The following is a 13286-nucleotide window of genomic DNA, read 5'->3' as shown; positions in this document are numbered from 1 at the left end:
ATTTCAGTGCTTGTCTGTGTTCTGTTCAACTGTAATTTACTATTTCCTCAGTTAGACATTCTCTCTTCTCACTATGTTGTTGAGCTGTAGGAATTTCGAAGTGCAAGTTCAAAGCTTTGGTAATATTTAGAAAAGACATGCAGATCAACTTGTAGAAAGATTTACAAAGAATTTTGAAAATCCAATAGTGCTGAATTGTTGACTTGGGATACCCGAGATAATAGTGAAAGGGTAAGACCTGGCAGAGCAAGATTCAAGAGGGGGAAAAGGATAATGATAACTCCATGTAATCAGAAGTTAGTAATTCAGAAGAAGGTTCCTTTGAGTTGTCGGATCTTGATCCCTAGTTGAGAAGATCAGGAAGGGTCATACAACTGCCTGATAAGACTTAATTCGAAGAAAGCAGATTCTAATTAAAAGGAGAGGAATGTCAGGATGGAGTTTGAATTGCAGTATTAAATATTACCTAGGTTATCTTCATGTTATGAAGATCATATGTTTTTCATTTACCTTATTATATGTTATTGTATGTAGATATCTGGCATTTATACCAATGAATGTGGATTTTGTTTTAGATTAAACATGCAGTTAAGACATGTTTTTCTTACCACCTTATACTTAGCAATCTACTTAAAAGTCCTTTAATCTTACACAGTCATCAAGTGAGCAAAATTTCTTTCAATTACAGAGTTCTTTCAATTACAGAGTTCATTTGCTGCTTTTGTATCACACACATATTTTAAGTCATCTTTCTCAAGCACTTAGCCAGTTATTCTTTTGTCTGCCTTCTCAAAATCTGCAAATTAACATGATTTCAGATACCTGTTGTCGGGGTAGTAAACTTCTGAATTATCGAGGCCCACCTTAGTCCAATGACTGACCTTCCTGATGATGTATCCCAAAATGGTCGCCTAACTCGCTATTTACTGGCAGGTAAGCCATGGAATTGGGTGTAAGAGTACTACAATGTTATATATTTTCTGGGAATTGAAACTTGAACCATTCAATTATGTCAACAATGCTATGTTTGTAATGATTAACTTTCTAACATTACAAATTTCTTTTCTCTGTAAAACAAATTGCAATTTATTCTTAAGACAGTGCATAATTATCATTCTCAGAGCCTATTCTTACTTAACCGATCAAATCACTTATCACAATCATCATATACAGTACTTTTTAAAATCAGCTGCTATCACTAAACTATCTACACAAGAAAGATTGTTCGATTTTGTAGGTTTTCAAAACAATTGCATTACTCTTAATTTTTCATCCCTGTTATGTTTCATCATCACTACATTTCCCTCTGTCATGAGGTGGGCAGACACCTAGCTACCCATAGTTTGGAAAAAGGTTGTAAGAAATGAAGGTGACTTCAGATCTCTCATATCTGAGTATTTGCCTCCTCCTCCTCTGGTCATCCACATCCCAGAAAAAGCATACAGATTCACCACAGTTTAAATTTTCTTTATAAATTATATAAAAAAAAGATTAAATTCCAAACAATAAGAAAACTTTAATAAAAATACTGTATTAATAGGTATTACACGTGATTATTGTACATTTTCTTTCAAAACACATTACGGAAAATATGACTATCATAGCCCTCGTAAAACTATATATTCAATAACAAAATAACTAAAAGAAAGCAGATCCATTACCAGTATACAAAATGTTAAGCAAATTAATTTGTTTATTAAACATTGAATTTTTTTAATTCTGATGAATGTGCCTTAAAGAATCGTTATTTCAACATTAGATCATAGGTAGACTGTCTGAACCTCTAGTTTAGTCAAACCAGTTGCTAAACACTGGATCCACATAATGTTACTTCCACGGTATTTATATGTGAAACCAAAACAACTATATTTTGTTCTTGTTAATATACAGCAATCTGTCCATCTAGAAACTGAAAAAAACACAATAACTTTGATTTGCTAAACATGAGTGAAAATAGTATTTACCCCTATAAGATCAAAGTGGAACAACTTAGAAATATAGCACTAATCTCTGCGCTGTGTTTCCAAATAGACAGATGAGCAAATATTCTCTGTTGTGTCCACCCCATCGCAAATGATGAGTCACAATAACGTGGCTGAAGATAGGATGACCAAACCACACATCAGGGGGAAAAAATGGCAACTTGATAATGGTCCAAGGCGGACTGAAATATCGTCTTTTCTTCATTTTCTGATGTGTACTTTCGTCATCAGAAGCCAGTTGATAAATTCCTGCTGACATGTATCAGATCTTTACTTGACTCTCTTAAGAAATAAAAAGTGTGTCAATTTGTGTCAATTACACACACTATCAATGAGTGGCATGCAGTAAACAGACTGGCAAGAATTCTACAAGCAATCAGTATGTATCAACAGGTTGGCAGTTTGACTGGTCTTGTATTGCATCAATCAGCTTTCTGAATTAAGTCTTAAAAGGTAGTACAGTATTGAAATACTGTTACATGGTAGTACAGTACTGAAATACTCTTGCATGGTAGTACAGTACTGAAATACTCTTGCATGGTAGTACAGTACTGAAATACTCTTACATTGTAGTACAGTACTGAAATACTCTTAAATGGTAGTACCAGCAAGTGCAAGCCATCTGCATATACAAAGGGCAATAATGTCTTTCTGGGGTTAAAACACGTGTGTAGACTAAGAATATAGAACAAAACAATTCAGGCTATACCTGCTTACTTCATTAAGGCCTACTTTAAAAAAAATCCATAGCTTATCAAATATGTTACAATTTATGAAGGTTAATGGATTCCATACCCAAACCCTTATCAAGGAATATTTCACAAAACTGATAGCAACAATGCCTTTTATCTTCCAATTTCATTAGATTATGATAAAGATCATTTTATAATAACATAGTGCACAAGAAATATATCCCAGTGGGCATTGTTGGTTGGAAGCAACTGATGTTACACATTAGGTAACATCAGTTGCTTTCAACCACTGGTGCCCGCTTGGTATATATTCCTGAACTACGAGCAACATATTAATGAGCAACCAAGTTTACTCCTGCTGGTTTGATCACATTGCAAACATTATGAGACAATGGTGAATGACAGTGAAAAGGTGAGAACAATTGATGATTTGGCCATCACCTTCAGTACCCAGCACTGGTGTCACCATTACTGGGTCACCAGTTTAGAAGTCACCAGTACTGTATTAGACTCAAGTGCTGGATTCACCAGTACCAGAATTACCAGTATTGGAGTCACCGGTGTTGACACCAGTTACTCAAACAACTGACGAAGGAACATGTGCACCTAAAATGTGTCAAATGCATCAATAATCATATTACCCTCGGATCTGTATATACTGTACACACGATAACCAGCATAGCCTAATTGAGCTTTAAAAGGTCCATCATTAACACATGCCCCATGAAGCTCATGGTCTTATACTGTACAAAAGCGCAAAGTGCAAAACACTGAGTAACTAGTTGACTGCAATAAGCTGATTGGGATAACTTGTACATCTCTCACTACTGTAATAAATGAGACGTAACACTACCCCAGACACGATTATCCCTGGGAAGTGGTTACTGGCAGCATATGTATTACTTGGATTCATGTATCAACAATTGTTATTCTAAAATGCAAGCAAACAGTATGAAAACCTTTGGATCTTCCTATGGGCTCCAGGTGGATGCCCCAAGAGGCACATGCTCCTCTAGTGATGGTCATTCCGGGTTTCCGATGGATGCCCCCCAAGAGGAACATGCTCCTCCACAATGTTGGTCATCCCAGTACTGTACTCACAAGATCAAACAAGATAACAACTGTAGTCGAGATTAAAGAAGGTGAAATGCACCTCTTCAAAGAGTAAAACAGATGCATGGGTTGACCATTCTCTGTGGGAAATAAAAGGCCTCACTGTGTTCTCATAACAAGATGGTAATAACTGTTTAACATCTGAGCCATGAGTTTACAGATGTTTGGTGATATTTTGATAACTTGATGAGATGTTTTATGTACAAAGAGCTGCAAGATCATAACATCAACCTATATAAATTCATGAATATTTAAGCCATAACCATCTGTACACAAGTGTAGACTGCAACTATATAGTTTAGCTATGTCTGCTGCATGATCCAATGGCAAAATGGAAATTTAGTTGGCAGCAGTCTGGGTGGAGGAGAATGAGAATCGTCGTAGGTTAGGGGTGTCATATTCCTCCATGCTCATGGTTCGTTGACGACGTGGACGGGTTTCGTCATCAGTCGACGAGCCACTGAAGGTACGTTGGCGGTCCACTCCGCTCAGAGGTAACGAGGTGAGGACACCAAGACCCTTACAGAACAGCTGCAGAGACTGGGCAAACTTCTCGGGCTGTAAAAGATCATACATGTATTATTTGTGTGTGTGTGTGTGTGTATGAATACATATGTATGTATGTATGTATTTACTTTGTGTTTGCAGAATCAAGCTATTAGCTCTTGGACCCTGTCTTTCTAGCCATCTATTTTTCCTCTATTATATCAACTACATATGTTTCTCTCTAACACACACATGCACACATCCCAAGGAAACAACCCATAGCAGCTGTAACTCCCAGGGACAGATTTACTACTAAGTAAACTGGGGCATCATGGGGGAAGAAACCTTGCCCATTTTTTTTTTTTTTTTTTTTTTGAGATATATACAAGAGTTGTTACATTCTTGTACAGCCACTAGTACGCGTAGCGTTTCGGGCAGGTCCCTGTAATACGATCCCCGCCGCTAAGAATCGTTTTTTCATCCAAGTACACATTTTACTGTTGCGTTAAACAGAGGCTACAGTTAAGGAATTGCGCCCAGTAAATCCTCCCCGGTCAGGATACGAACCCATGACATAGCGCTCGCGGAACGCTAGGCTAGTGTCTTACCACTACACCACGGACACTGCAAATTTGTTTCCACCTCCACCGGGAATCGAACCCGGGCCAGTAGGACTATGACTTTAAGACTCTAAAGTGCTGGCCACTCAGCTGCAAGGCCCACTGTATGTGTATATGTATGCATGTGTGTGTGTATGTAATTATATATATATATATATATATGTCGTACCTAGTAGCCAGAACTCACTTCTCAGCCTACTATTCAAGGCCCGATTTGCCTAATAAGCCAAGTTTTCCTGAATTAATATATTTACAATAATTTTTTTCTTATGAAATGATAAAGCAACCCTTTTCTCTATGTATGAGGTCAAATCTTTTTACTGGATTTAAAATTAACGTAGATATATGACCGAACCTAACCAACCCTACCTAACCTAACCTAATCTATATTTATAGGTAAGGTTAGGTTAGGTAGCCAAAAAAAGCTAGGTTAGGTTAGGTTAGGTAGGTTAGGTAGACGAAAAAACATTAATTCATGAAAACTTGGCTTATTAGGCAAATCAGGCCTTGAATAGTAGGCTGAGAAGTGCGTTCTGGCTATTAGGTACGACATATATATATATATATATATATATATATGTCGTACCTAGTAGCCAGAACTCACTTCTCAGCCTACTATTCAAGGCCCGATTTGCCTAATAAGCCAAGTTTTCCTGAATTAATATATTTACTATAATTTTTTTCTTATGAAATGATAAAGCAACCCTTTTCCCTATGTATGAGGTCAATTTTTTTTATTGGAGTTAAAATTAACGTAGATATATGACCGAACCTAACCAACCCTACCTAACCTAACCTAACCTATATTTATAGGTAAGGTTAGGTTAGGTAGCCAAAAAAAGCTAGGTTAGGTTAGGTTAGGTAGGTTAGGTAGACGAAAAAACATTAATTCATGAAAACTTGGCTTATTAGGCAAATTGGGCCTTGAATAGTAGGCTGAGAAGTGCGTTCTGGCTATTAGGTACGACATATATATATATATATATATATATATATATATATATATATATATATATATATATATATATATATATATATATATATATATTATATATATATATATATATATATATATATATATATATATATATATATATATATATATATATATATATATATATATATATATATATATATATATATATATATATATATATATATATATATATATATATATATATATATATATATATATATATATATATATATATATATATATATATATATATATATATATATATATATATATATATATATATATATATATATATATATATATATATATATATATATATATATATATATATATAATGTCGTACCTAGTAGCCAGAATGCACTTCTCGGCCTACTATGCAAGGCCCGATTTGCCTAATAAGCCAAGTTTTCCTTAATTAATATATTTTCTCTATTTTTTTTCTTATGAAATGATAAAGCTACCCATTTCATTATGTATGAGGTCCATTTTTATTAATTGGAGTTAAAATGAACGTAGATATATGACCGAACCTAACCAACCCTACCTAACCTAACCTAACCTACCTTTATAGGTTAGGTTAGGTTAGGTGGCCGAAAAAGTTAAGTTAGGTTAGGTTAGGTAGGTTAGGTAGTCGAAAAGCAATTAATTCATGAAAACTTGGCTTATTAGGCAAATCGGGCCTTGCATAGTAGGCTGAGAAGTGCGTTCTGGCTACTAGGTACGACATATATATATATATATATATATATATATATATATATATATATATATAAATAAATCAAGACATATTTCAATATTTCAAACTTGCAGCTGATGTAGTACAGATATTTTTACAACACAGATTTGTTTTGAAAAAATTAATCAGTTTTAAAACTACTATAAAAGGTGAACCTACACATTCAGCCAGAACATCTCCAACATCATCAATCTTGAGGAGTGATGCCTTCTGTTTGTTGCAATTCTGATGCATAGTGTGCACGGTGTTAACATGAGATGCCTTGGCCCCCGTTACCAGAAGAGTTTCTACTGACAGCTTGGACTCCAGCTTCCCCGAGAGATCAGATCGCCTGTAAAATCAAAAACACTGTTTTGTATTCCTAGGTCAACCTAATCACAATGTGGCTTTCCTCTTGTGGTGCTAGGTATTAAAACTTGATGGTCTACATAACTTAGAAATACTTAAAAAATATCTATATATTTATCATATTGAGAGATAGCATTCACATTAATATAAGAAGCAACATAGTGTGTGTTAGTTCTGTTTAGAACTCCAAAATTCTGTTTGTATCTCATTTTGAATGGATGTAATTTTACCTGTATAAACATTGTTATTATTATTATAGAAAAGGTAAAGATTAACTTCTGTAATTAATAATTATTTCCTATTAGCATCAAGACAAAACTATCACATGACTATTATTACAGTATTATTACAGAACACTAATGTATTTAATATCGTACCTGACTTGCACGACTACAATCACTTACGTGTTGCCACACATTAAAATGCTTTGACAGACAATGCCTCGTCTCCTGTTTAGCTCTACTAAACATCATCGGGATATACACAGCGAGAGGTATAACCCATATATTGGCATATATACACTGGAAGTTTATTTAAGTAATGTAGTACTTTGTTCATGGCCATAGTATACTTGTTGAATGGGGAGTAAGCTCTTGTGGTGGCCTTGATAACCTTCCGACAGCCGACAGACCACATGACCAAGCCAAACGTAGCTTTTTTTTTATCCAGATGAAATATAATCCAAGGCTAGAATTCACTAAGCACTTACAATTCCTGTTTTGCTTATCTGGGTCATGGAGGCTTAGTCTGTATTTACCAAATAATTATGAGCTGTTAGAGTGTTACAATGTTATTCTCATCCCATGGTTGTTATTATCATGGACGACCTTGGTATGCTGTATAGAGAGATTATAAAGTGTTTAGTAAATATAGACTAAGTCACCATGAACGAGATAAGAGGTACAGATATCTCAATTGAACAAGTAAACGCTGTACTTTGCAAGGAGAAAAAATGGTCCTAATCCATTTCTTTTATTCCACACAGCTGAATTTCCATATACCAAGTATTTCAGGCATATGTGTGTACATTTTCCTCCCTATTTAATTTATTAATTTATTCAAAAATCTAATTCCTATTTTCTTGCATATTTCCTCCCCAAATCCCTTTTGAATTGTCTTGCTTCAAAGTCCATTATACAGTACATGTACTAATTTAACATCTGCTCTGGTTGAGTCTAAACATAACAAATGGCCTTTTCAAGCATAAATTATATTCCAGGCTAAGGGCATTTTCTTATTTACCATGCCAAAATGTCACGTGCATGAGTTAAAATCTGCAACACTTGCAATGTTTACTGTAACTGGGTGTTTTTTACAAATTTCTCTTATATATATACTTTGTTTCTCTTAAACTTCTTAATTTCATAGTTTAATCACTCCCTTAAAGATTCATTTGGGTGAAAGATGACTGAGAATTATCACAAGCACAGAGAAGTGTGAAGGAAGCAATTAAGGAATAAGTGAAGGATGAAGGAAACAAATGAAAGTGCAATGAAAAATGAAGTTGATGGTAGAAGTGAAAGAAATAGTTGAAGGTAGCAGGTGAAAGAAACCATTGAAGGAAGCAGAAAAATAAGAAACTCTTACTTGAGGAAAGCCTCCACGTATCTACGGAGGTTCTTAGGGTTGATCTTACTCTGGAGGCGGTCCTGGTACTCCTTGATGAGACGTTCCTTATTCTCGGCTGAGTCCAGTTGCTGTGAGAGGGGGGATATAGAGGTCACTTATGCCCTTCTCCTTTGCACATTGATTATGTATCAGAAGCCGTATGTATATGGAACGTCACTTAACTAATTTAGGAAACTTAGAAAGCTTTTAATGTAATGTTCTGATAGATGTAAGAGTGTACTTTTATGTACATGAAGTCTTGATTTTTATTTATAACTTTTGTTGACTAGTTTTATGTATAATTATTTGTACATTTGTATTGTAAATTTGATTATGAAAAAAATATATACAAGAATTGCAAATACTGTATGTTATTCATTAGGTATAATAGTTATATTGAATAGAGAATTATTAATTTATTAAGTGTTTAATTTTTTGAGAGATGAGTGTGTTAAGGTTATGTAATCAGGAGGAATAACTTCTTTTTTTAAACTGATAAAAGAAACCGTTTATGTGTTGATATTTTTCACCTGTCTGGTGCATAAAGTGCAAGTATCTATGATAAATTATTGTAAACTGGTGATTACAGTGAAGAATTTAGTATTGTTATAAATGGTTAAAAAAAGTATAGCCTTAGAATAACTGTTCCTGTGTATCTGCTGGCATTAAAATATACTGTACTGCAAAAATAATGATAGAATATACTGTACAGTACTTTACTATTTATTTACAGAGCATAAAAAAAAAAATCCTAAAAATGGAAAACTAAACAAATCTCATAGCAGAACAGCCCTACTAATTTGATATAAGACCCAAATGCTAAAAATGTAATAAATAAATCAAACTGTCATGCAAGGTATTAATACTACACACTAATAATCCCAGAAAGGTATTGGCATTGACACACTTGTGACATGGGAATGGCATCCTTAACTTTCCTTTTGAGCAGAATGACTGATTGACATACTGTCATCCCCAAGTCAAAAGGTGTACGAAAAGTTTGTCTATGATACAACGTCTTTTATGATCTGAGTATTACTGTTTTTAAAGAACTTGAAATTTTCTATAAAAATTTGGAGTGTAACCATTGCAGGAGAAATGGTACTGTATGTTAGCACATACAGTATACAGTTGTTACCACAGACAAACATTTTCTGGATTAATAAGCATAAGTAAAAGATTAAGACACCCACTACACAACACTACACAATACCTCCATCAAGGTCTGGAAGCCGTCCAGTACAGTTGTGTACAGAGACGTGACAAGTTCGGAATTAAAGAGAGAGAATATTTTGAAATTAGAGTTTGTGAGTATTCACACAACACTGTACACTAACAGAGGGAGTATATGAGCTGTAGGTTACACAAATTTTCACAACCATAGATATCTTGTACCCCAAAATAAACTTTTGGTATGGCACAAGACATTCAAAGGCATTCCTTGAAAATAAAACTAAATATGCTACATAAACCATACGTGACATATCCGATAATATTGTCAATAATTTTGACATTCTGGTTTGTTCTGATGAAAAATTCATGGCATTGCTTCTACTGTATCGGATATGTATGGTACAGTAGTGTTTGTAAGCTATGGGGATGAGTACACAGGATACATGAGTACTTGAGTATAGGCCATCACTCCACAACATTAATGAGTCACTGAAAATAACTGAATTACACTTGTCAGCACATCAATAAAAGCATGATTCTCGGCATAATTAATATGTGAATTTTTAGAAGCACCTTTGTTTCTCCCACTGATAATAAATCTTAACCGTGCACAATAAAAATGTATAGTTTTTACCAATTACTGTTAAATATTTGACTCCTGTGAATAACAACATTAAGGCATTTGTAGTACATTCAACATTCTAAATTTAACCCCTATCTTGAACAAGATAGAAAATGGCTATCTGAACAGACAACAGAATTTGTAACATATTAAAATATTTCAAACCCAAAATTGAATGAAATTTTTAAATACAGTCAAAAACTCTTTGCACCAAAATCCTTAGGGTGAGGGCCTTCTAAAATAGGGATTTTCTTAGTCTAAGGAACACTCACTGAGCCACAGACCTAGCAAATGATTCAATATTTACACAACTGTCCAGTCCCAAGAATGGAAAGAAAAAAAAAGATTCACACACACACAAAAAAAAAATAAAAAAAAATAAATACCAAATAAATAATGAAGTAATATTAACTAAAAATAGTGTCTGTTTACAAACTGGAGGATGTTGACATCAGCACATCTCCTGTGCCAGGTAAGTACGACGGGCTCACCATAGCCCGGGCTGCTTGGAACGTTTTGTTCCAAATAGCTGAATCTAAAACACCACCACCAAATGGCTACCGGGGCAGCAGACAACATGCACCATCTATGAGCTTGTACCAACATTATCTCTCATACTTTCACTGTAACCACCACAAGGTGAAAGTGGATTACATTCTGGTACATTGTTACTATTATTGGCATGGCTTGGATAATACAAGTCTGTGAAAATCTCCAATACTTAATACTTAGTCATAGGGTTTTCAATACACAACAGATTCATGAGTTGGAAATGCACAGCAACAGATTCATAAGATGAACTGTGCAGCAGTAGATTCATGAGTTGAATTTCACAGCAACAGATTTTAAAAAGAGAACAGCTGATTTGTTCAATACATGTTAAACAATTTTAAAAGGAATGACTAGTCATAGGTACAGGATGTGTCCACCATCCAGTCCCCTCTATGCATGTGCGCGTTGCTAGCCTCATCTCCATGTATGTTCTTGTTAACACACACACACACTAATGGTTGTTCACCTAGCAGTAAATAGGTTCCTGAGAGTTAGACTGCTGCCATGAGATATTTCCTGGGGATGTGTTGTGTGTATGTATGTGTCTTTTTTTTTTCTGTGCGTGTTAGGTGTTTGACAGAAATATATGAAGTAGACATAATAGAGGAAAAATAGATTGGTTAGAAATATGGGGTCCAAGAGCTAATAGCTCGACTCTGCAGACACATATAGTAAATAGAAAACTCACACACAATGCTGTACACATACATGATATACAGACACATGCAATACACACACGCACGCACACACACGTCTCAATATAAGTCTACCATGTATGAATACACTCTGACTTCCTGTCCTCTGACACAATGAATTATTATATATAAAAAAGGGACACAGAGTTCCAATCTACAAAAGTGATAGCAAGGAATAAACTCTTAACTACAGACCTGGATCATTGACAAGTGTAGTAGCCAAAATATTTGAAAAAATAATTAAAACCAAAATGGGTAGAATCACCTGGAGAGAAACGATAAAATAATGGACAGTATGGTTTTTCGATCTAACCCATCTTAATAGAACGAGTTCTATTAGGAGGATGGCTCCTAATGACCAAAAATGGTAGCGGCTCACAAAATTTATATACTGTACTGTCCCATTTTCTGTTTTGGGTCCTGTGGTAAGCTAGGATAATTTCCAATTTCAGTTTTCAGATACATGTAATTTCAATTTCCAATTTCAGAATTGCTTTTAAATACATGGATGGTGAAATATTAAATAAATGATTAATGACCTTTGTGAGACCAAAGTTAGAATGCACAGCTGTTGTATAGTGCCCAGATCTCAAGAAAGACATCAATAAACTGGAAAAGGTGTAAAGACGCACAGGAAAATGGCTTCCAGAACTGAAAGAGCTATGAAGAGAGGTTAGAGGCATTAAATATGCCAAAGCTAGAAGACGGAAGAAAAAGTAGCAATATGATCACTATAGACAAGTTAGTAAAGGTATTCAACAAAATTGATAAAGACAAATTCTTGAAACATGGAACCTCAAGAACTAGAGGTCATCGATTTAAGCTTATTAAACAAAGCTGCCGAAAGAACATTAGAAAGATGACTTTTGCCCACTGAGTGGTAGACGGTTGGAACAATTTAACCCCTGCACTGCTCACCCATTTTCGGCAAAAACGTCTTGGTGCAATTGTCAAGGACATATTTTTGTTGTTTTCATAAATGCTCAAGTAAAGTTAATGTCAAAATGTTTCCAATGTCAACTATTTCCCTTTCAGAACATAAAGAGTAATGAAAACATTAAAAACATAAAAATAGAGTCTAATTAAAAAACAAACCTCACAACTCTTAGAGCGCCTAAAGGCGCTTTGCGCAGTGCAGTGGTTAAGTGAGAAGATGGTGGAGGCCAAAAACTGTCAGAAGTTTCAGAGAGTACTGAGTAGACAGGACACCACAAGTGTCGCTCTCATCCTGTAACTACACTTGGGTAATTACACATGCACACTCACTCACTCACTCACTCACTCACTCACTCACTCACTCACTCACTCACTCACTCACTCACTCACTCACTCACTCACTCACTCACTCACTCACTCACTCACTCACTCACTCACTCACTCACTCACTCACTCACTCACTCACTCACTCACTCACTCACTCACAAACACACACTCACTCTCACTCTGTAGTGATGAAAGCTCACAAGAGAGAAGTGAAGAAAAAACATTATATAACAGGAAGTACCACAAGGCTTGAGAATGTCTAGAGATAATTCTTTGGGAAATACAACTCAGACAAAAACATAGCGAGGAAATGCAAGGAAGCTGACGGAACATTCATACTGCCACAAACGGGATAAAGGAACCAAGAAAAACATTTGCCATGGTTTGACAGGCAGTGCTTGAAGAAATAAACGAGAGTAA

General features: G+C 35.0%; 1 protein-coding gene and 1 long non-coding RNA gene across 5 annotated transcripts in view; one reads left to right on the top strand and one right to left on the bottom strand.

The window, feature by feature from the left end:
- The window catches only part of LOC123768502 (uncharacterized), a 57385-nt gene that overhangs the window by 28112 nt on the left and 15987 nt on the right, over window positions 1-13286 (top strand). For 2 of the 4 annotated variants that reach the window (XR_011230462.1, XR_011230463.1), the window contains exon 4: window positions 819-933. This is a non-coding gene — a long non-coding RNA (uncharacterized lncRNA). Of the gene's footprint in view, window positions 1-818; window positions 1697-8340; window positions 8544-13286 lie in introns of those variants that run through there. The other 2 variants (XR_011230461.1, XR_006774101.2) reach the window with 2 other exon arrangements.
- LOC123768501 (uncharacterized protein ZK1073.1) overlaps window positions 1512-13286 on the bottom strand; it is a 78930-nt gene continuing 67155 nt past the window's right edge. Inside the window, exons 7-9 of the mRNA XM_069336236.1 lie at window positions 8541-8650; window positions 6765-6936; window positions 1512-4345 (exon numbers count right to left, since the gene is read on the bottom strand). Coding sequence (XP_069192337.1) covers window positions 4127-4345; window positions 6765-6936; window positions 8541-8650 — 501 coding nt within the window. The 3' untranslated portion in view covers window positions 1512-4126. The remainder of the gene's footprint in view (window positions 4346-6764; window positions 6937-8540; window positions 8651-13286) is intronic.

This window comes from Procambarus clarkii, chromosome 35 (genome assembly GCF_040958095.1).
Source record: "Procambarus clarkii isolate CNS0578487 chromosome 35, FALCON_Pclarkii_2.0, whole genome shotgun sequence".
NCBI classification, from domain to species: Eukaryota; Metazoa; Arthropoda; class Malacostraca; order Decapoda; family Cambaridae; genus Procambarus; species Procambarus clarkii.
This window is presented reverse-complemented; position numbering and strand designations above follow the sequence as displayed.